Genomic DNA, 23897 nt, shown 5'->3' on the forward strand with positions numbered 1-23897 from the left:
TTACCCATTGTCTGAGTCCCTTCCCCTTTCCTTTCCACCCAGCACCGGACTAGCAGATCCTGGTCTGTTGGAAGGCAATCAAGGCTCCGGGTCACAGTTTCTTGACCTTGGCACTCCTGACAATCTAAGCCAGATCATTCTCTGTTGGGAGGCTGACTTGTGCATGCAGGATATTTAGCGGCATCCCTGGCCTCCACCCCCTAGATGCCAGTAGCTTTTCCTTATGCACTTGTGAACCAGTAATGTGTCCAGACTTTGCCAAATGTCTCCTGGGGGGCAGAATCCCCCGGTTGAGAACCATCTGTGTTGCTGGGGGTAGGAAAGAAGAGAATTGCTGGCCTTGGGATAGGAGGAGGGGCCAATGAGAATGTGCAGTTGGAGGAGGAAGATAGCCCTGTGGACTTTGCAGAGGCAGCTGTACAGCAAACCTAACTGTTCCCCTGTCTTCCTCCCCTCCCCTATGATGTCCAGCATGGCAGATAACTTCTGCTTCCTGGCTGTACTTCCCCCTCTTTGTCTTGGCCTGGCCTTGCCGCTGGCTTTGGTAAACCTCACACGTGAGATGGCGGGACATGTCTAGCATATCTTGCATTTGTTTAGGAGAGAGTTAGATTTGAATAAGAAGAATGGTGGTGGCTGGACCCCGCTGATGTACGCTTCCTACATTGGACACGATACCATCGTGCACCTGCTGCTTGAGGCGGGGGTGAGTGTGAATGTGCCGACCCCGGAAGGGCAGACTCCACTGATGCTGGCTTCCAGCTGTGGCAACGAGAGCATCGCCTACTTTCTCCTCCAGGTGAGCTACGAGGGGACTCAGGCTCAGAAATGTGCGGGGCTCCCGGCTCTGGCAGAGACGTGAACCACCGCAGACCATGGTGTGCGTGTGCGTGTTCGTGTAATCACTTTGATTCTTGCAGTGTGACGGCCTGGAGGGCGCCCGCCCCACACAGAGGAGCTGAGGCTGTAACGAGCATTCTGTGTTCTCTTGAAGCAAGGTGCCGAGCTGGAAATGAAGGACATTCAAGGCTGGACTGCCCTCTTCCACTGCACCAGCGCTGGGCACCAGCAGATGGTCAAGTTCCTTTTGGACAGTGGAGCGAATGCCAACGTGAGGTGATTACCAGGTCTTTGGTGGTCGCTCTGACTCTGAGGAGGGCAGCTGGGGAGGCTAGAGTGCAGAGTAGCCCCTGCCTTGGGCAGAGGGGACAGTCCTGTCCAGGCATGGGGAGCTTGAGGATAGGCTGAGCTTTTTCCTGCATCTGTCAGGGGACATTGGGTCCAGCACTTTAAGTGCTCTGAGTCTCATTTTCTTCCTTGCTTCCTTCCTTCCTTTCTCTTTTTTTATTAACTTTTCAAAATATTAATTTATTTTTGAGAGACAGAGACAGAGTGTGAGCAGGACAAGGGCGGAGAGAGAGGGGGAGACACATAATCCGAAGCAGGCTCAGGCTCCCAGCTGTCAACACAGAGTCCAAACCCACGAACTGCGAGATCATGACCTGAGCCACAGTTGGACGCTTAACCGACTAAGCCACACAGGTGTCCCTCTTTTTTTTTTTTTTTTAATGTTTATTTATATTTGAGAGAGAGAGAGCACAAGCAGGTGAGGGGCAGAGAGAGGAGGACAGAGACTCTTAAACGGTCTCTGTGCCAACAGCAGGGAGCCAGATGGGGCTCAAACTTGTGAACCGCGAGATCTTGACCTGAGCCGAAGTCACTTAACTGACTGAGTCACCCAGGCGCCACTGAGCCTGAAAACTGGAGATGGCAATACCTGTGTCATGGAGTTGTTAGAAAAATTACATGTTCTGTCACACATCAGGGGCCTGGGCCTGGCATTGTGAATGGCACTCCGTTTACATGCATTAAATGCTAACTCCTTTCTCCTTCTTGCCTTTGTCTGTGTTGGGTGAGGTGATGCTTTGAAAGCAGTCATGAGTTTTGTAAGCCGGAAGGGGTGTTGTCGTCCAAAGCATGTCACAGCGATAATCCCCTTTCAGCACAGCAAGTACCAGCCCCGCATCCACCTGACACTGTGCACGCCCCTGGCTGAAGCCATCTCTTATACACACCACCGTTTCATATGCCACTGAGGAAGAAGCGCCACTGATCGAAATGCCACTTGCCTGTTGATTTTAAGATAAATTCTGGCTTCAGAGATGTTAAAATGCAAAAATGGTGTATCTTACAATGGATGAAACCCGGGATTTAGCTTGGTTCCTGTCTTCTAGACCAGTCTGAAGGGAAGTGAGGGTCAGAGGGCAGCTGTAGGCAGTGCTGAGCAAATTGTAAGCAAACCCCAAAATAAGCATCAGATACTAGGCAAACTAAGGACAAGGTAGATGGTTGGTCCTGGAGCTTTTGGGAGGGTTTCTGGAAGATGTTGAGCTCAAGGCATAGGATCTGGATAGGTGGAAGGGAGACGCTGGCTTTCGGTGTGCAGTGAAGGGCAACAGTTGCTTTCGGCTTGTAATTAAAATGGAAATTTAAGAGGTGGCAAGTGGAAGCAGCTTAGGAGTGATTATCGGGGGCACCTGGGTGGCTCATTCAGTTAAGCGTCCTACTCTTGGTGTTGGCTTAGGTCATGATCTCACGGTCATGAGATTGAGACCCATGTTGGCCTCTGTGCTGACAACGTCGAGCTTGCTTGGGATTCTCTCCCTCCCTGTCTCTCTGCCCCTCTCCTGCTCTCTGTCTCCCCCTTTTTTTTTTTTTTAATTTTTAAATTTATTTATTTACTTTGAGAGCGTGAGTGGCAGAGGGGCAGAGAGAGAGGGAGACAGAGAATGCCAAGCAGGATTGAACTCACAAAACCATAAAATCATGACCTGAGCTGAAACTAAGAGTTGGACGCTTAACCGACTGAGCCACCCGAGTGCCCCCTCTTTCTCTCTCTCTGTCTCTCTCAAATAAATAAACTTAAAAAACGGGTAGAACCAGAAGAATTTATGAGGCTGATGTGTTAATGTGAACTTTTTCACATCTCTCTGTTGGTTCTGGGGAGAGGGAGACCTCTGTGCTTAGGGAAGGGTGACTTTGCACCGGCTTGGTCTTGTCTGCAGCAGGGAAGCTTCTGCGTGGCAAACTTCTCTCCAATAATTGTCTGACCATGGCCTCTGTCTTGTAGGGAACCAGTATATGGATTTACTCCTTTGATGGAAGCAGCTGCCTCTGGCCATGAAATAATTGTGCAGTATTTTCTCAATCATGTAAGTGACCCTGTTTGTTAGCTTACACTTTAGTCACAGCAGGTGAGGAATCCTCTCCTTGAAGTATGAGCCATCACGGATTTTTCTGCTGCACAGAAGTAGCCGCTTTCTATTTATTGAGCACGTTTTCATCGTATCTGTGGATGCCAAGTGTTGTGTGGCACTCAGGTACAGTGGTGAGTAAAAATAGACACCTGTTCCTGTAATGCCATCATTTCAAAACTGTGGAAAATATGTTTTAGAAAGTAAATAATTTATCCCATTACTTAAAAACATTGGAGTAAGAATGCTAAGATCTTCGTCCCTTTTCAGCCACCCCCTGCTTCTCCCCAAGGTGCCCACTTGGTTTCAGGCAGCCCCAGACTCTTCTGCTTAGGAAGGTGTACCTGTAGACAAGTATAAACACAGTGCATTCCATTTTGAGCAGAGTGGGATTCTACTGTGTATTTACTCTGCAGCTTTTAGAAGATCACTTAATATGCAATAGACCTTTTTTTCCTTCTACAGTATATATAGGTGTAATTAATTAGTTCCATAGTAGTTGAGATTTAGGTTTCTTACATTTTACAGTTATAAACAGTGCTCTAGAGACCCTCTCTGTACAGGGAACTTTGGCTTGCGTGCAGGTATTTCTGTATATTGTATTTCTGTAGGAGGGGTTGCTGGCATTCACATGTTAATTTTTTTAATGTTTTTTTTTTTTTTAATCAATTTTTGAGAGAGTGCAAGTCGGGGAGAGGTAGAGAGAGAGGGGGACAGAGGATCTGAAGCAGGCTCCACGCTGACAGCAGCAAGCCCGATGTGGGACTTGAATCCACAAACCGTGAGATCATGATCTGATCCAAAGTCGGACACTCAATGGACTGAGCCACCCATGCCGCCCCAACTCACATGTTGAATTGTAAATCAAAACTACTGGGACGTCTGTAACATAAAAAGACAGACAGTAATAATTGGGTGAGGATGTGGACAGTTGGAAGCCTCACACACTGCTGACAGGAATGTAAAATGATGCAGCCTATTGGGAAAACCGTCCGGCAGTTTCTCAAACAGTTAAACATAAAGCCACTCTCCTCCGTATCGACCCCCAGAGAATTGAAACCAGGTCCACACAAACACTTAACACACAATGTCCGTAGCAGTGTTTTTTCGCTGTAACCAAAAGGTGGAAATCCACATGTCCATCAACCGATAAATGGATAAGTAAAATGTGGTCTTTCCACACAATGGAATGTTATTGAGCCATAAAAGGGAGTAAAGTTCTGACACCTATTACAACATGGACCTTGAAAATACTACTGAGTGATAAGAGCCAGGCACAAAGGACCACATATTGTATGATTCTTTATATTTGAAATGTCCTGAATGAGCAAATCTGTAGAGATAGAAAGTAGATTAATGATGGCCTAGGGCCAGCAGCAGCGGGTGGGAAGGGATGATGAGAGATGGGAGTATTGGAGAGAGGATAGTATTTAAGGGGTACAGGATCTCTTTTCAGGGTGCGGGAAATGTTCTGAAATTGATTGTGGTGATGGCTGCGTGCCTCTGAATTATACATTGTAGGTGGGTGAATTGCGTGGTACGTGAATTATATCTTAATAAAGTTGTTAAAAAAGTTCAGGAGAAATAGAAGTCCTAACAAATTCCCACTGAAGGGTGGTCTCTTGCCTCCCCACCAGTATTATGTGAAGGTGCCCGTTTTCTCACGTCTTCACCAGCTCAGGAACTCAGTCGTGTTAAGTTTCCGCCAATGTGGTGACTGAAATGTGGTATCTCGTTTGGGTTTGTACTTATTGGTGAAGTTGAGCATTTAAAGATACATTTATTGGCCAATTTGTATTTTTTTTATGAGTTTTTTCTATTTTGGGGCCCACTTTATTGGATAGTTTGTGTTTTACTTACTCATTGGTAGAAACTTGAACATAATACAATGTTAATAGGCTGTTTTTCTTTGAAAAAGAATTTGGGGATAGTACACTTACATGAGACAGGGGTACAGGGAGCTGCCTGCCCCCTTTGCTGCAACCTGCTTCTCAGCTTGATTTTTTTTTTTTTTTTTTTAACTGTCTGTTGGGGAGATTGTTCTGTATTAGTGTCTGTTAAGCTCTCTTCTCTCTCTCTTTTCATGGCGGCACAGCACTCCCTTGTAGGGATGGATCAGAGATTTGACAGTGGTCTGTGGATGAAATTAGGTCGTTGCCAGCCATTTGCTGTCACACACAGTGCCGTGGAGACTTTCTGCACATACATCTCTGCACACGTGTGTGACCACATCTGTCTGGTTGAATACTGAAGGTGGAATTTTGCGTGGAGTGTAAGTACAGTCTTAACATAGGTGTTGCTCACTTGCCATCTGAAGAACAAACTGTACAAGCTTCCATTCTCTCCACAGTAGCAAGAATTATGAACCTTAAATTTTGATTACTTATTTTTGAGAGAGAGAGACAGACAGACAGGATGCAAGTGGGGGTGGAGCGGAGAGAGAGAGACACACACAGAATCTGAAGCAGGCTCCAGGCTCCGCGCTGACAGCACGGAGCCGGACACAGGGCTTGAACCCATGAACCGTGAGATCATGACCTGAGCTGAAGTCGGATGCTTAGTCAACTGAGCCACCCAGGATCCCCTCTTTCCTTTTTTTTTTTTTTAATGTTTATTTATTTTGAGAGAGAGTGCATGTGAGTGGGGGTGGGGCAGAGAACCCTAAGCAGGCTCCATGCTCAGCACAGAGCCCGCCGCAGAGTTTGATCCCACAATTGTGAGATCAAGACCTGAGCTGAAATGAAGAGTCGTATGCTTAACCGACTGAGCCACCCAGGCGCCCCCCTTGAAGTACTGTCAACATACAGAAAAGTACAGAAGATAAATCTAATACCACCCACATGATCCCAGGGTGACCTCTCTGCAGATGTTGCTCTGTACCTTTCCTGTCCCTGAGTTTATACTTTCATCACGCACTGTGTGACCTCAAGGAATGCACAGGTTGTTTTATATATTTTATTTTATTTTTTATTTTTTTATTTTTTATTTTTTAACGTTTGTTTATTTATTTTTGAGACAGAGAGAGACAGAGCATGAACAGGGGAGGGTCAGAGAGAGAAGGAGACACAGAATCTGAAACAGGCTCCAGGCTCTGAGCTGTCCGCACAGAGGCCGACGCGGGGCTTTAACTCACGAACCGCGAGATCATGACCTGAGCCGAAGTCGGACACTTGACCTACTGAGCCACCCAGGCGCCCCTGTTTTATGTATTTTAAAGATACATGTAAATAACATGTCAGACTGTTACATGTCATTCAACAGAGTTCTGGTACTTGGAGATACAGTTCATTCATTTTGACAGCTCTGTGTATGTTGAACGTAAGAGTATTTTACATTTTATTCATTCCTTAGTGGACATTTAAGTTGTTTCCACTTTGCTATTGTTGACAGGGCTGTGGTTCTCGTTTTTTACTTGTCCTCTTGAGCATGTGTGGAGGGATTTTAAAGAAATCAGAATATATTCTTCAAGTAGAATTTTTTTGTGTGTAGGGTGGGTGAATCTTTACCAGACAGTGTTAACTGACTTTCCTGATTTATGTTCTGATCGTTGTAGCTCTCATCCCCTATGCCCTCAATAACACTTGGTACAGTGTCAGATGAGCTGTCTCCTGTTTTTGCCTTTCTCTGATTTCTGGTGAGGTTGAGCATTGTTTCACATATCTATCAGCCATTTGGGCTTTCTTTTTGCAAATAATTGTTCTCTGAAGGTAATTGCACTCTTAAGACCTAGCATAAGGTGAAGAATGGATGAGTATGAGCTCAGACCTGTAAAAAGCATAACCTCTGCTTCTGAGTTGAGAGTTTGATTTCAAGTAAGGTAGAACTGGAAGTCATGAGACATTCACATAGTTTTTTAAGTGGAAAACACATTGGAAAGTCAGAGACTTTAGGTGATTTGTCTACCATGCAGATTATGCCCCTCACTTGGTACCCTTATTCCCCAGCTGGGTGTGAGATTGTCTGTTGTAGGCAACTTGTTTTGAGGGGCAACAAATTGAATTGGATTTCTTTTGAAAATTTTTTTGAAATTTTGAAATAATTTCAGACTTAAATGTCAAAAGAATGCAAAAAATTTCTGTGCCTTCATTAGATTCCCCAAATATTAACATTTCATCTCGTTTTCTTTATTTAGTCTCTCTTTATATACATATTATCTTTTTAGAACCATTTGAAAGTAAGTTGCTGACATAATGCCCTTTTTCCCCCTCAGTACTTTAGTATGTATTTCCTAAAAAACAGTTTTGTCTTTCATAATCACATACAGCAATCAAACTCTGGAAATCAACTCTGAGTTCTCCCTCTAGAGCACTAATCGGGAGTAGAAGGTGTTGGTCGATTCAGCATGATTGCTTTCTGGCTGATGGTGGTGGGCACTGCTGGGAGCCTGTGGCTGATGGCCAGGTTGTTCCTCTGCTGGCGAGGCCGTGTGGCTAGGCCTGCATAGATGCTCCTTTGCTCCTCATTCCCTGTAGATTGCCTCCTGCTCAGTCATGGTTAGATCTCAGGGAGCCAGAGGGGCGGGCCCTCCAGAGCCAGTCCCCGGTCCTGGAGACAGAGAACTGCGTGAGGCTGGACACTCTGTGCTCTGCAAGGACAGGAGAGGGCTGTAGCTGCCTCCCTTGTACCCCATTCCCCTTCCTTCTGGGAGGGCCAGGCCCTCACAGCTCCACCAGTCATGTCCTTCTCTAGTAATATGTTACGTACATTATAAAAGAGGAAGAAAAACCAAAACATTGTAAAGGATGGATAAAAATATCATATTTTCTTCTCTCACCTCAGGGACCTTGTCCTGAGTTCTATTTTCTTCCTCATTTAGTCACTAAGGAATAGCATTACTGCTTTTTTCCCCTTTCCTATAGTCTGAGGTTGAAGTCTTCCAAGCTTAAAAACAGATGATAGTTGAAACCCTGCAGTAAAGATGGTGTCGTTTGTTTTGGTTGAAACGTTTGGGTTCTTTCTATCAAATTGAAACTAGAAATTCTCCCTCTTTCCCTCCCCCAGTTTTACTGAGCTAGAACTGACAAACATCCCTGTTGTAAGTGTAGGGTGTGCAGTGTTGTGATTTCACTTCCATGGATTGTCAAGTGATGACCACGTATTCGGCGAGCGTCCACATCTTACGTAGACACAGACACAGATTGTTTCCTTGTGACGAGAACTCCGGATTTACTCTCCACAACTTCAATATATGTCATATGGCAATGTTCACGGCAGTCATCGTAAACTGCTTATAACTGGAAATTTGTGCCTTTTGACTACCTTCGTTCCATTTCCCCTTCTAGACCCGTCTAGAAATGATCTTTGAAGGCTGAAGGTTTCATAGCTGATTTCTAACTAGAGCTCTTGAAAGTGGGGGATTATAGAAAGTAAAACTCAGTTAAGGTCTTGTAAAAATGCAGTTTTGTCCTACTAGGGGACCTGTGATAATCACCTTTTATACTAGGCTCAACCAAGCTTGTCAGTTGATCATGGGTTTTCAAAATAAGGCAGAAGAGTACATAAATGAATGTTTATTGTACAGTGGTATATACCTGCTATAAAAGAATTAGAAAGTACAGTGAAGCAAAAAGAAATCCAAAACTATTCCTAATCTCATCACCCAGATATCACACATGTTAATAACTCATTGAGTATCCTGATTTTTTTTTTTGTAAGTTTATTTATTTATTTTGAAAGAGAGAATCCCAGGCAGGCTCTGCACTGTCAGCACAGAACCGATACGGGGCTCGAACTCATGAAAACTCTGAGATCATGACCTAAGCTCAAGTTTGGACATGTAACTGACTGAGCCTCCTGGGTGCTCCCTCCTGTTTTTTTTTTAAATAAATATTTTAAGTTAAAGTGGAGTCCTGTTATACAAAACGTTTTGTAATATGCTTTTTTTTTTCTCTTCACGATGTCTTGGGCACCCCGTCCATATTAATACGTATATACTTGGACCTGTCATATAAATGGGGGACTGGTGTTCCACTTTACAGATCTCACTTAGTTCACTGATTTCTCATTTTAGGGTCTTCATGGTTTTGACCATGCTAAATGCTGATGGGAACATCCCAAATGTTAGTGTATGTCCTTAATTATTTCCTGAGGCCAAATTCCTGGAAGTGGAATTGCTGGGTCAGAGGTGTGTACACGTTTAATGTTTGCTGGTTTATCCTCCAGAGCACTGAGCCCCATTGGTTCCGCCCTCAGACACCAGACTGCTGGGTTGAAGCTTTTAAAATGGAAAGCTCGTTTTTTTATACTTTTAAAGTAAGCGTGCTCATGAGTAGTGAACTTAGAAACGAAGGAAGATTAGGAAGATGGAAGATTATTTTTGAGAGAGAGAGAGGGACAGAGCATGAGCAGGGGAGGGGCGGAGAGAGAGGGAGACACAGAATCCGAAGCAGGCTCCAGGCTCTGAGCTGGCAGCACAGAGCCTGACACGGGGCTTGAACCCATGAACCATGAGATCATGACCTGAGTGGAAATCAAGAGTTGGGCACTTAACTGGCTGAGCCCCCCAGGCACCCCTAATCATGTTCCTTTTTGCTTAATCTTTTATTTTTAAAATATTTTTTCCACTCTTCTTGAGATAAAATTGACATACAGCATTATGTAAGTTTAAGGTGTGCTACATAATGATTTGAATTATGTGTATATTGTGTGTAATACCACAGTAAGTTAACATCCATCACCTCTCATAGTTACAAACTTTTTCCTTGTTAAATAGCTTTTTTTTGTTTGTTTGTTTGTTTGTTTGAGAGAGAGAGAGAGAGAGAGAGAGAGAGGGAGGGAGAGAGAGAGAGACTGAACACAAGCAGGGGAGGAGCAGAGAGAATCCCAGGTAGTCCCTGTGTTGTCAGTGCAGAGCTCGACATGGGGCTCGATCTCATGACCCATGAGATCGTGACCTGAGTGGAAATCAAGAGTCGGACACTTAAATGACTGAGCCCCACAGGTGCCCTTAAATAGCTTTTTAGCAATGATTTAATAACTTCTTTGTGCCTTTCCATGAACCTGTAAAAGTGCATAAACAAATAAGGTCTGAAAAATATTTTAAAATATAAAACTTGTCTTAAATCCTCAATAATAGCAATATGGTGTGGAAATCCTCCTATAATTTATGAATGTGCAGGGACACCTCATTTTATTGTTTTACTGTATTGAATTTCGCAAATGCTGCATTTTTTTTTTACAGATTGAAGGTTTGTGGAGACTCTGCTTCAAGCAAATCTGTTGATGCCATTTTTGTAACAGCATTTGCTCACTTTGTGTCTCTGGGTCACATTTTATTTTTAGTTTTTATTTATTTATTTATTTTGAGAGAGAGAGTATACAAGCTGGGGAGGGGCAGAGAGAAGGAGAGACAGAGTCCCAAGCAGGTTCTATGCCACCAGCAGAGAGCCCAGTGTGGGGCTCAGACTCACAAACTGTGAAATCATGACCTGAGCTGAGATCAAGAGTGGGACGCTTAACCAACTGCACCACCCAGGTGCCCCTTGGGTCACATTTTAGTAGTTCCCACAGTATTTCACATTTTTTCGTTACTGTCATACTTGTTATGGTTATCTATAGTTTGTGATTATGACTTGCTGGAAAGCCAGTTGATACCTTTTTTTTTAGCAGAAAGTGTTTGTTTGTTTGTTTGTTTGTTTGTTTGTTTAAATAAGCTCTATGCTCAACATGGGGGTTGAACTCACAACCCTGAGATCATGCTAAACTGACTGAAGCAGGCAGGTACCCCAATAAAGTTTGTTTGTTTTTTTTTAATGTTTTAAATGTTTATTTACTTTTGAAAGAGAGAGACAGACTGCCAGCTGGGAGGTGAGGGGAGGTGGCGAGCAGAGAGAAAGGGAGACACAGATTCTGAAGCAGGCTCCAGGCTCTGAACCGTCAGCACAGAGCCCAATGTGGAGCTCGAACCCACAAACTGCGAGATCATGACCTGAGCTAAAGTAGGACGCTTAACCGACAGCCACCCAGGCGCCCCTCCCAATAAAGTATTTTTTAATTTAGGTATATACATTGTTTTTTCGTTTTGTTTTGTTTTGTTTTGTTTTGTTTTGTTTTCAGAGAGAGAGCGAGCACTGGGGGAGGAGCAGAGGGAGCGGGAGAGAGAGAATCTTAAGCAGGCTCCACTCCCAGTGCAGAGCCCAACTTTGGGCTCAGTGTCACAACTGTGAGATCATGACCTGAACCAAGATCAAGAGTCCAACTCTTAACCAACTGAGCCGCCCAGGTGCCCCCATGTTGTTTTTTTTTTAGACATAATGCACACTTAATATACGACCACCGTATAGTGTAAATACAACTTTTATATGCACTGGGAAACCAAAAAATTCACTTGACTTGGTTTGTTGCGATCCTTTCCCGCAGCAGTCTGGAACTGCACCTGTGGTGTCTCTGAGGTGTGCCTGTATAATGTATACATTGTCATGATTTTTTTTCTTATTTGTTTTGAGAGAGAGCAAGCAGGGAAGGGGCAGAGAGAGAGGGAGAAAGTCAAGAGTCAGACACTCAACTGACGGAGCCACTTAGGTACCCCCATATTTTCATGATGTTAAAAAAATCTATGGGGGCACCTGGGTGGCTCAGTCGGTTAAGCGGCCGACTTCGGCTCAGGTCATGATTTCGCGGTCTGTGAGTTTGAGCCCCGCGTCGGGCTCTGTGCTGACAGACAGCTCAGAGCCTGGAGCCTGTTTCAGATTCTGTGTCTCCCTCTCTCTGACCCTCCCCGTTCATGCTCTGTCTCTCTCTGTCTGAAAAATAAATAAACGTTAAAAAATAAAAAAAAAAATAAACAATCTGTGGGGCGCCTGGGTGGCTCAGTTGGTTGGGCCTCCAACTTCGGCTCACGGTCATGATCTTATGGTTGGTGGGTTCGAGCCCTGCGCCGGGCTCTGTGCTGACAGCTCAGAGCCTGGACCCTGCTTCGGATTCTGTGTCTCCCTCTCTCTCTGCCCATGCCCCACTTGTGCGCTCAAGCTCATGCTGTCCCTCTCTTTCTCTCTCAAAGAATAAAAAAACATATAAATGAAAATAATATAACCTATAGGCTTAAAAACAGCCAAACGATAAAACTTACAGGAAAATTAATAGAAATTTTAGGAATAAGCATTAAAAAACTTCTGTAGGTTTTCTCACACTTCCCATCCCAGAGTGTTAATAACTCTGAACAGATTTCTACATAAGTGAAATCCTGCTACGTAAACTGGGATACATAGACTTCTGCAGTGTGTTTTTAAATGTTAGCAAAATATCACAAACGTACTTCCACATCAGTAGAGAAACCTGCCTCATTCTTTCTGATCCAGTACTTGATAGTAGTGATATGCCTTAATTCATTTAACCATTCACACATTAATGGGTGTATTTGTTTCCTGTGGCTGCTGTTAACAATTTACTATAAACTTGGGGGGCTTAAAACACAGAAACTTATTTTCTCACAGTTCTGGATGCCAGAAGTCCAGGATCAAGGTGTCAACAGGGCCACATCCCCTCCAAAGGCTTTGGGGAGGAATGGTTCCTTTTCTCTCTGAACTTCTGGTGGCTCCTGGTGTTTCTTGGCTTGTAGACGCATCATTCAGTCCCTGCCTCTGTCTTCACATGGCTGTGTCCCCAGTGTGTCCTTGTCTTCTTCTCTTCGTCATAAGGACACCTTATATCTTATATGTTGTAAAGACATACTATGGTCCTTTCAAAACTTGGTTATACCAATTATTTGTAAATACCAGCGTTTATGGCCATAACATAGCTGACTCCTCCCCCATTTACACTGTCTCCAGGTTTCTGTTACTGCAAATATGTTCTACCAAACACCTATGTCATACAAGCTTTCTCTGTTATTTGGGGTAATTTCCTTAGGAGAGAGTCATAGGATTGGAAACATTTGTGCTGAAGACCAGAAGTACATTTTAGGCCTTTGGATAAAAACTCCCAGACTCTCCTTCAGAAGGATGGTGCTGTCATTGTGGTTGTGACTTTTAAAAGTTGCTTCCCGGGGCGCCTGGGTGGCGCAGTCGGTTAAGCGTCCGACTTCAGCCAGGTCACGATCTCGCGGTCCGTGAGTTCGAGCCCCGCGTCAGGCTCTGGGCTGATGGCTCGGAGCCTGGAGCCTGTTTCCGATTCTGTGTCTCCCTCTCTCTCTGCCCCTCCCCCGTTCATGCTCTGTCTCTCTCTGTCCCAAAAAAAAAAAAAAAAAAAAAAAAAAACGAAAAAAAAAAAAGTTGCTTCCCTAGTGAAGCTGTTGTCTGCGGTTTTCTCTGTGTGAAGAGAAGTGGAATGAGTCGGGCATGGCCAGATTCAAAGGGTGAAGGTCAGGCTCTGGCCTCATTGCCTGCAGTGCGCCCTTCCCCACCTGGGGCAAGTGCCTGCCTCTCCCTTAAGTACCTGTCTGCCTGGCTTGGAAAGCCCAAGAATGAGGTTGGAGAGCTGCCACGGCTCTCTGGTGGCGAGACTGCTGCCAGCAAGCCCCTCCCCAGCACCCCCCACCTTGTCCTTAAGGAGCCTTCGCCTTTTTCTTACGCAGATGTGGGGCTGCTAAGGGCCCAGGGCAAGACCTTTCCAGGGTGGTGAGAATCCAGTGTACTTTTTGGTTGGAGTCCAGAGTCTGCATCCAGGGAAGTGAGGGTGCTTTACGGGGGAGGTTCCTAGTACTTGTTCTTTCATGAATTTCACAGGGAGTCAGAGTGGACACGAGAGACCACAGTGGAGCCACAGCCCGGATGCTGGCCAAGCAGTATGGACACATGAAGATCGTGGGGTTGATAGACGCTCACTCTCCTACTCTGCCCAAGAACCTCTATCGGAGCCCAGGTATCTGCTTCTGTGCCCTCTGCTGGAGTTCCGCGGGGCGGGAGGGGAGAGGGAGGAAGACCCCCCCCCCCTCCCCGGCCCCAGCTCCCACCTCTCCTCCAGAGATTTGGTTCTCGCAGCCTTGACAGGAGATCTCTGCTTTCCCTGTGACTCCACTGTACAGTCGAGGTTGAGGCTTGCTGGTCTGATAGGAGAGACGTTAGAATGTAGAGCGGTTCCTGCCAGGCTGAAGGTGTGCACAGGATGCCGGGGTGCCCAGGGAGAGGTGGCACGGCGGCCACACGAAGGGGATTGCTTACAGTTTCTTGACTTTGCTTGTGGTGCTTATTGCCATGTGAAATGTTTTAATTTTATGTAGTCAAGTTGAGTCTTGTACTGCCTTTAGATTTGGGGTCACAGAAGGTCTTTGTGCCTTGGTTGTGTATGAATTTGTCCGTTTTCTTCTGGTGCTTCCATGGTTTCATTTTTTATATTCAGCTCTCTGATCCATTTATACTTTATTGTCATGCATGGTGTGACGTGTGGTTTTTTCAGATGGCTTCCCCATTGTCTTGGCTTCATGAAATTATTCAACAGTCCATCTTTGACCTGGTGATCTGAGAAGCTATCTTTGTGCTATATTCTGAATTTCTTTTTGTGTCCAGGTCTGTTTCTGGACCTCTGTTCTGTTCCCCAGGTCTGTCTGTTCATACTGCAGACCTCCGCTGTTGTAAATATGCAGAGGCTTTTTGCCTCTCGTCCGGCCAGTCCCCCCTGCAGCCTTTCCTTTTCAGTATTCCATAGCTCTTGCTGTTTTGTGTGTGTGAACTTGAACACCAGCTTGTCTAGCTGCTTAAAAAGAGCATGTTATTGAGATTGTGGCAAATTTATAAATGAACTACCTTTCATGCTGTTGAGTCGGACTCTCTAGACAAGGGACATCTTTTGTGTCTATTGGAGGGTTTAAAATCTTTCCTCATAGACATTTTGCATAGAACTTTTTATTCCCAAGTGTCTGATTTTCTTTGTTGCTGCTGTGGGTTGGGTTTCACTGCCATTTTATCCTCTGCTTATTGTCTGTGACTATGAAGGCTGTTGATGTCTGTACACACCAGTTTTATATTCCGCTGAATTCTTTCATTGTTTGAATTTATTGATTCTGTAGGGTCTTCCAGGTATGCTACCATATAATCTATACATAGAGATAGATTTACTACTTCTTTCTGATTTTTGTACATCTGGTTTCTTTCATTCATTTACATTGGCTCCTACTTTCGGTTAGGTGTCGAACAGAGTGGGGATAGTGGGCATTCACCAGGTCCTGACCTTAGCAGAAATGCCACCTTAGGTAAGACGCTGATTTTAAGAGTAAGGTGTGCATATATTTTATCATGTTGAGAAAGAGTTTGTCATTTTGTATATTCCTGAGTGTTGTTTCAGCCATCAGTGTTGAATTTTGTCAAAGGCTTTTTTAGCATCTGTGGAGATGATTATTAATTTTCTCCTTAAATCTACTAATAGAGTATATTAATGAATTTCCTAATAACGGACCAACTTTACTTGCTGTGTAGAAATCCCATGTGGTATATTATTTTCTGAATGCAATATTGGATTCTGTTTGCTAGTATTTTATTTAGTGTTTCTGTATGGCTGTTCATTTATAAATGGTATTGGTCTGTGATTCTCTGTTTTGTCTTTATCAGGTGTAGGTATCAGTATTGTACTTCATACAAAGAATTTGAAAGTTTTCCTTTTTGTGCTCTGGGACAGTTTATGCAGTATTGGTACCTTGTGGTGGTGGTTTTTTGTTTTTTTTTTTTTTGAGTTTTTAAAATTTTATTTTATCTTATTTTTTGATAAAGAATTTATTTACTTTTTTTTTCCTTTCATTGACATCCAAATTAGTTAGCATATAGTGCAACAATGATTTCAGGAGTAGATTCCTTAGTGCCCCTTACCCATTTAGCCCATCCCCCCTCGCACAACCCCTCCTGTAACCCTCAGTTTGTTCTCCATATTTATGAGTCTCTTCTGTTTTGTTCCCCTCCCTGTATTATATTATTTTTGTTTCCCTTCCCTTATGTTCATCTGGTTTGTCTCTTAAAGTCCTCATATGAGTGAAGTCATACGATTTTTGTCTTTTTCTAATTTTACTTAGCATAATACCCTCCAGTTCCATCCATGTTGTTGCAAATGGCAAGATTTCATTCTTTTTGATTGCCAAGTAATACTCCATCATAATATATATACCCCATCTTCTTTATCCATTCATCCATCGATGGACGTTTGGGTTCTTTCCATACTTCGGCTATTGTTGATAGTGCTGCTATAAACATTGGGGTGCATGTGTCCCTTCGAAACAGCACACCTATATCCCTTGGATAAATGCCTAGTAGTGCCATTGCTGGGTCGTAGGGTAGTTCTATTTTTTTTTTTTGAGGAATCTCCATACTGTTTTCCAGAGTGGCTGCACCAGCTTGCATTCCCTCCAACAATGCAAAAGAGATCCTCTTTCTCAGCATCCTCGCCAACATCTGTTGTTGCCTGAGTTGTTAACGTTAGCCATTCTGACAGATGTAAGGTGGTATCTCATTGTGGTTTTGATATGTATTTCCCTGATGATGAGTGATGTTGAGCATTTTTTCATGTGTCAGTTGGCCATCACGATGTCTTCATTGGAAAAGTGTCTATTCATGTCTTTTGCCCATTTCTTCACTGGATTATTTGTTTTTTGGGTGTTGAGTTTGATAACTTCTTTATAGATTTTGGATGCTAACCCTTTATCTGATATGTCATTTGCAAATATCTTCTCCCATTCTGTCGGTTGCCTTTTAGTTTTGCTGATTGTTTCCTTCACTAGGCAGAAGCTTTTTATTTTGATGAGGTCCCAGTAGTTCATTTTTGTTAAACTTTATTTTTGAGAGAGAGTGTGAGCAGGGGAGGGACAGACAGAGGGGGAAAGAGGATCTGAAGTGGGCTCTGCCCTGACAGCAGAGAGCTGGATATATGGGGCCCAAACTCACAAACCGTGAGGTCATCACCTCAGCTGAAGCTGGAAGCTCAACCAGCTGAGCCACCCAGGTGTCTTGGTAGCCTGTGGTTTGGGAAGGTTTGGAAGGATTCTCCTGTGAAACCATCTGGGCCTGGTCTCTCTTTGTGAGGTGGCTCCTGCTAAGTTTTTGTTTCTTCTGCAGAAATTGATCTGCTTAAGCTTTCTCATTTCACAGGGCCAAGTTTGGTAAACTGTACTTTCCTAGGAAATCCTTTCATTTCAGGATTTCAAGCTTACTTAGGTCTGCCAAGTTGTTTTTGTCTGCATCCTTCTAAAAAGTTCCAGTGGTTATTTTCCCCTGTCATTTTCCCATCTTGCCTGTCTTCTGTCTCAGTCCTGTCTTACATTTTTGATCTCATTCATTCTTTGGTGATTTTCTTCCTGAAGTACTTCTTTTCCATCCAAATCTCTTCTTCCTTGGGCACCTAGTAACTGAGTCTTCATTTTAATTTTTTGACCTTTGGTGTTTGGATGTTTGTTTTTTTTAAGATTTTATTTTTAAGTAATCTCTGTGCCCAACGTGGGGCTCAAACTCACAACTCTGAGATCGAGTGTTACATGCGCTACCACCTCAGGCCAGCCAGGTGCCCCACTGACCTTAGTTTTCCACTTACTTCCTGGGTTCCGTTTTCCTTTCTCACAGTTGTGTGCACATGCCTGTGTCTTTTTGGTCTCAGTTTTGGATTTCTAAGTCAGGGTGCTTTTTCCTATCCTCTGATGCTTGTTTAAGGATGTATCCGCCTCTGGGGCACCTGGGTGGCTCAGTCTATAGAGCATCCAACTCTTGATCCCAGGGTTGCCCCGTGTTGTGTGGAGAGCCTACTTAAACAAATTATCCACTCAGAGTGTCACAGAAAGTGTTAGAGTTTTCTTACCTCCTCCTTTATGACAGTGGTTTGGGGAACTAGCGTCTTCAGTCGCTGGTGTCCAGCCTGTCTCTGCCTCCTCCCTGGAGTAGTTGTGCTCATGGATCGCTGGAGCACTTCACCCACAGGGCTTGGTGGTCCGGCTGCAGTGAGGGCCCTGCTTCGGGACTCCCTCCTCCCCAGTGTCTCGAGAGGAGTCCTTACTGGATGGGTTTGGTTTGTTTCTTGTGGGTTTTCTTGGGACGGGGATGTAGTTAGGCCAAGCCTGTGTGTCCTTGATATGTTTTTGTCTTGTCAGATCCTGAACTTCACCTGCTCGCTTTTTCTGTTCACTGTTCAGTTTCCAAAAGGTGCCTTCCAGGAGTGGGGCCGTTCTGCCCCCTCACGTCCCACGTACATTTTCAAGTTGGTTCTCCAGGGCTGTGCTTCCCCTCCGCCGGGACTCTTCAGTATTCCTGCCACAGAATGGACTTTTTCTGGGGGCAGCGTTGGCACTTCTCTCTCTTGTATGTGGTATCCTTCTAGATCTACTTGCTCCCTGCGGAGACCAGGTCTGCATGAGCAGGAAGTCTCTGCGGGAAGAGAAGTGGGTGTGTCTCCTCTGGGCCGGAGCAAGGAAAAGGGGTCAGCCGTGCTCCCTGCCTTCCTATTCTGTGGCAGCGTGGGGATCGCTTGGCTCTGTCTGTAGTCCTTGGTGATTCGTCAGCTTTCAGAGGAGGTGTTGGGGGCAGATGCAGATTCACAGAGCCGCCCTTGGCCTTGCTTGTCCCTCCTCTCTCGTCCTTTTATTCCTTCTGACTCCTCCATCTACTGACTGGATGGGACCATAGTCTCCAGGTGGCATCGAACCCAGAGGGCAGGGAGTGAGCTGAGTCGGGGAGAGAGACGATGGCCCGCCTGGGGTCCCTGGTCACGTTTGGATCCTGAGTCAGTAATTCCCTCGCTTGAAGGCCATCGCTGCCCTGTTCACGCCAGACTGCACTGCTCCCCTCCCACCGCCTGGCTCGGCCTGGCTCCCTTCCTGGCCTCGGATCATTTGTGATGAACTCCAGTTCCCAGGGCGGTTGTGGGGGGCGGGGGGTGGGCGGGGGGTCCTGCAGCGGCTGAGCCCCAGCGTACCAGCCCAAGAGTGAAGTGTTACCAGATGGCAACCTTATGCTGATAAATTCATGAGTTTTGCCTTGCAGGTGTGATGAGATCCGGAAAACTGGAGAGCTGTAAGATGGCTGTGAGCGCACCGAGCCCTCGAGCTCTGACGGGCGGTGATGCGCGGTGCTTCCCCACACCTGGCACGCACGGCTGCCGTGTGCCACTTGCTTCCCCAAAGTGCAGGTTGAGAATATACAGTTGTGAAGTTGTGATTTTGCCATAGGTCTGTGAAGAGACGCTTGTTAAGAAATTCTGGAAACCTGGACAAAAAGGAATAAGAACTAAGACTCCCTCATCGTGACAAACTTGTTCAGTTCAGATTCTTGCTTTAGCAAGCTTGCTTTCTGCCCAGATGTCCCCGTGGCCCATCTGAGCAGTGGACTGGCCCATTGTGGTATTTCTTTCAAGGGACATCGTGGGAAACACACTTTTTTTTCTTCTTAATTTGTGAAGATCAATAACGATGATTTTCTTCCAGTGTGTACCATGAGGATTCGTCAGTTAGTCCATCACTGAACAAAATGTCTTAATTCTGGTGTTTGACCCACAGAAAAATTTGAAGATCTAAGCTCTTCGGATGAATCCTGCCCTGTTCCCCAGAGACAGAGGCCCTGTCGGAAGAAGGGCCTCAGCATCCATGAGGGGCCGCGAGCCTTGGCCAGGATCACAGCCATCGGCCTCGGAGGCAAGATGCAGCCTTGCTGTGGTGAGCGCTCCCACTTCCTGATGGCTCTGTGGCCGTGCCTCCTGAGAAGCCGGCCTGACCGCAAGGGACCGTTCTCAGCCTTCTGAGATGTGGGCCACCGGCGGGCGCTGCAGCGCCAGGACTCAAGATTGATTATAGTGATAGAAAGACTAATCTCTAGCTAGTTTCTGGGTTTTGGTTTGTCCTTTGATTTTCCTTTCCACTGGTTACAATCACAAATAGAACTTTCTCTTTAGCAGTGGAAATATAGCAGAGCTGGGATTTCATTCATCACGTGGTGGGACAGCTAGTACCAGGAAGATGGTCAAGTCCAGTCTCTGCCCCATCGCCAGCCAGAGCTGGACCGGCTCTTGCTCTCTTTTCTCAGAGTGCTGGATTTGAGAATTGTCGGATGGTGCACCTGGTGGGCTAGAACCCGAGCCCTGAGTTTATTCACGAATTGTCAGCTCCTCAGGTTGAGCTCAGTGCTCTCGAGGAGTGCAGGGGGTGCTCGTGCTCTTGTTCTGGCCCCAGTGATCAGACTCCGTGTAAGTGGTATCTTCTAGTTACATCTTCCTTTTTTTAAAGTTCGTTTTATTTATTTTGAGAGAGAGAGAGAGCACACGCGAGCAGGGGAGGAGCAGAGAGGGGAAGAGAGAGCGAGAATCGCAAGCAGTCTCTGAGTTGTCAGCTGGAGCCTGGCTCAGGGCTCAGTCCCACAAACCGTGAGATCATGACCTGAGCCGGAACAAAGCGTTAGCCGCTTAACCTGCTGAGCCATCCAGGCACCCTGGTGTGTTACATCTTCTTTGGCATCTGTCACCCGCAGTGGCCAGGCCAAGCCTGCTGGTCCATCAGGCTGCGTGGATGGGCTCCTCTCATGAGTGATCACCCCCAGGCTGGGAGACAAACTTTTCCAGTCACAGGAGACCATGTTTCAGTGAAGAGTATACAGTAGCTTGATCCCCTTCTCTGCCCCTTAGAGAGGAGTCTTGGCGCCGGTCTGGGAGCTCCAGCCCCACCTTCTCCTGTTACCCACGGAGGGGTAGGCTGACTGGGCCACTGGGGAAGCCACCCCCCAGCTGTGGACAGGTTGCTACAGGATGAGAGCATGCCTCCTCTCTCCTAGAGCGGTGCTTTTACAAGCACGGAGCTCTGGGGCATTTGGCTGGGCCGTTGTCCTTGAGTGGCAGAGTGTGTGTCTTCTGAGGAGTCCGTTGACCTGAGCCGAAGTCGGACGCTTAACCGACTGAGCCACCCAGGTGCCCCACACTTTGTGCTTTTTAAATTTTCTGTAAGTGCATATTATTCTCTTTACCAGCAGTGGAAAAACACTTCTTTAAAAATGTTTATTTACTTATTTTCTGGAGAGAGAGAGAGAGGGCAGGTGAGGGGCAGAAAGAGAGAATCCCAAGCAGGCTCCAGGCTCAGGGCAGAGTCTGACACAAGGTTCAATCCCAGAACTGCAAGATCACAACCTGAGCTGACATCAGGAGTTGGGAGGTTTACTTGACTGAGCCACCCAGGAGCCCTGAAAAAACACTTTTGAATGATAAATAGCACGTGCTGATCTTCCTTCCTCCCTCCCTTCCCTTTCTTCTTATTGTAAATCTTGATTGCTTCAGAAAGGTGTAAAGAAGGAAATAAGTTATCCATGTCGCCACCAGCCAGTCGCTTCTCTGCAATTAAGTATACTTTCTTTGGGAAGAGGCAGGGGCAAAGTCGGAATTAAACCCTCTGGTTTGTATTGTCTTTTCTCCCATTTTCTTCCTGGCAGATGCACTCAGAGGTTATGTAACTTGGTGTTACTGCTGTTAATTTTTAGCCCAGGGCCTGCCACCTTCCTGCTCAGCCAGATCTTGCTGGTTGGGGTTGATCGACCCAAGGAGGAGCCCCTGGATGTCTGTGTTGGAAAGTCACAGGAAGTGTGAAGGCTGGTGCCTGTGAGATGACATTTCCCGCTAGTGCTGTGGTTTCCCTTTGGCTCAGAAATCTGTAAACACAGCTGTCCGTTTCCTGCTTCGTCCACTTGGGAAAGCAACAGCACGGTGTGGTGGAGCGGGTGCCGGCCCTGACCCACATGCGCTTGTCCGGGGACACACATTGGTCTCCAGACCTTCAGAGTTCGTTTCCCCTCCTGCAGACTGCATGGTTGTGTCCAGGTTACTGCGGTGAGCGAACGGGAGGGAGAAAGGCCAGTTAGGAATTTTCTTTCAGCTTTTGCCTGGATCCTGGCCCTTCCCCCATGCTGCAGGTCCTCTCGGGTGGTTGAGTCTGTCTCTTTTGTGCTCATGTGGGCTTATGGCCCCCCCTCGTGTCCACAGAGCAGGTGCCTCCGCGGGGCTATGTCACCTTCAACAGCAGTGACGAGAACCCCCTGGAGGCGGGCGGCCTCTGCTACAGGGACGTCACCTCCCCAATCAACGACCGGGATGTGGAGAGCAGCAGCAGCAGCAGTCGGGGTACGTGCACCCTCTACACCCACCCCGGCTGAGGGCTCACTCGGAGTTAGGAGCTCCTGTGTGCTGCCCCCCCTTCCCCCCCGGGGGCATGGGACTGTGGTGGGTCCAGCTGGTAGAGAACGGTGGGGCGAAGGGTACAGAAGGGCCCTGGCTCTTGTGAGGACCCAGAAGCCGGCAGGGGACAGGTGGGGTGCAGCTTCTGGCCCAGTGTCTCTCCACGCGGCGTCTGGGGGGGTCGTCCCAGACAAGGTTAGCTCCTTGACTGGTGAGCCATCAGGGAAACGTCTGCTGTGTTACCTGTCGTTTGTTCAGTAGCCGTCTACTGAGTGCCGAGTGCGCCAAGCGCCGTTCTAGACGCTTGGCTTTATCAGTGAACGAAATGGGCAAACCCCCTGTCGCGTTAGGTGCGAGGGCTTGGGCCAGGCAGCCGCGTGAAACAGAAGACACCAGTGAGCTGTTTCAGGAGCTGGTGAATGCAGTGGACGCTGGGCTCTGGGGAGTTCCCGCGAGTGAGACCTGTGGTCAGGCTCTCCCATCTTCACTGTTTTCAGAGGAGCACGCCTTCTGTGCCAACCTGGGGGTCGCAAGGCGCAGCAGCAGCAGCGAGGGCCTGGCGAGAGCCCCAGGAGTCAGCAGTGAGGCCTCTCTGGAGAGCAACGAGGTGAAGCTTCTCCTTTCTTGATCTCCCGCCTCCCTCCCCTTTGCTGGTGTTGCGGGGGCTGCCTCCTTGGAGAGGGCGAGTCTGGAGACCGGTGCTTTGTGCACATCAGACACGCAAAGTCCTGGCTGCCCTCCACGGATCTGGGCCACGCAGACCACGGTGCGGGTCACCAGCGAAGCCTCTCTGGCTGCTGGGGGCGTTTCACAACTGGGATCGTGGGGCAGAGAGTAGAGTGGATGCGGCCCCTTGGTGTTAACTCTGGACACACCCTTCTCACCACAGGATTCGGATCATGCGTGTCAAAGCTCGGTTCGCAAGCAAACTAAAAGTTACATGAAGACCAAGAATCGTTACAGCAACAGTGACGGCCAGTGGCCCGCCAGCACTGGGCCGGCTGGTGCAGCCTGCTCCCCAGGATCTGTTTCCCAGACGGAGAGGTCTCTCTGTTCAGGACCCCAGGTGAGATCGTCTGTGAAACTGGCAGTTACGCAGTTAGAAACGTGGCACGTGTAGTGCTTCACAAGGCCCTTACTGTGCACTGAGGATGGGCTGGGCCCCGTCGAGAGAGAGTGTGGAGATGGTTTCCCCCAGATGATCTGTGAGGCTGCTCAGGCCGAGAGGATTCCTCATGGCCACGAGTGCCAGTGCAGGGTTTCTGTTCCATCCCTTTCCATAGGAGGGATCTGTCTCTCTCCTTGGTTTCCGTACTCTCCTCGGCCTCCCTGAGCCTGGAGAGGAGAAAAAGTGGACCAATCTAGATCTGTCGGGAGTCAGTGAGGAGATGCACGCGAAGCGGAGATGAAGTGGCACTTGATGAAAACTGCCATCTCTGCCTCCCTCGTGGGTTGCTGTGGCTCACCCAGCTTCTTAGGGGTTACTGGTATGGCACAGCCGCCCACCGTCTGTTCATCGTGTTCTCTTACTTTCTGGGAGCATAAGCGGTACAAAGATGAAAGAATTCATTTTTTGCCATTTGTTCACGTCACAGCTCT

General features: G+C 46.8%; 1 protein-coding gene across 7 annotated transcripts in view; it reads left to right on the forward strand.

Moving 5' to 3' along the window:
- ANKS3 (ankyrin repeat and sterile alpha motif domain containing 3) overlaps positions 1–23897 on the forward strand; it is a 34028-nt gene that overhangs the window by 5143 nt on the left and 4988 nt on the right. For 4 of the 7 annotated variants that reach the window (XM_042972202.1, XM_007073363.3, XM_007073362.3 and 1 more), the window contains exons 3-10: positions 601–799; positions 995–1116; positions 3131–3212; positions 13916–14051; positions 19648–19803; positions 22107–22244; positions 22796–22905; positions 23188–23364. In XM_042972202.1, coding sequence (XP_042828136.1) covers positions 601–799; positions 995–1116; positions 3131–3212; positions 13916–14051; positions 19648–19803; positions 22107–22244; positions 22796–22905; positions 23188–23364 — 1120 coding nt within the window. Of the gene's footprint in view, positions 1–600; positions 800–920; positions 1117–3130; positions 3213–13915; positions 14052–19647; positions 19804–22106; positions 22245–22795; positions 22906–23187; positions 23365–23897 lie in introns of those variants that run through there. The other 3 variants (XM_042972203.1, XM_042972204.1, XM_042972205.1) reach the window with 3 other exon arrangements.

Source organism: Panthera tigris, chromosome E3, assembly GCF_018350195.1.
Source record: "Panthera tigris isolate Pti1 chromosome E3, P.tigris_Pti1_mat1.1, whole genome shotgun sequence".
NCBI classification, from domain to species: Eukaryota; Metazoa; Chordata; class Mammalia; order Carnivora; family Felidae; genus Panthera; species Panthera tigris.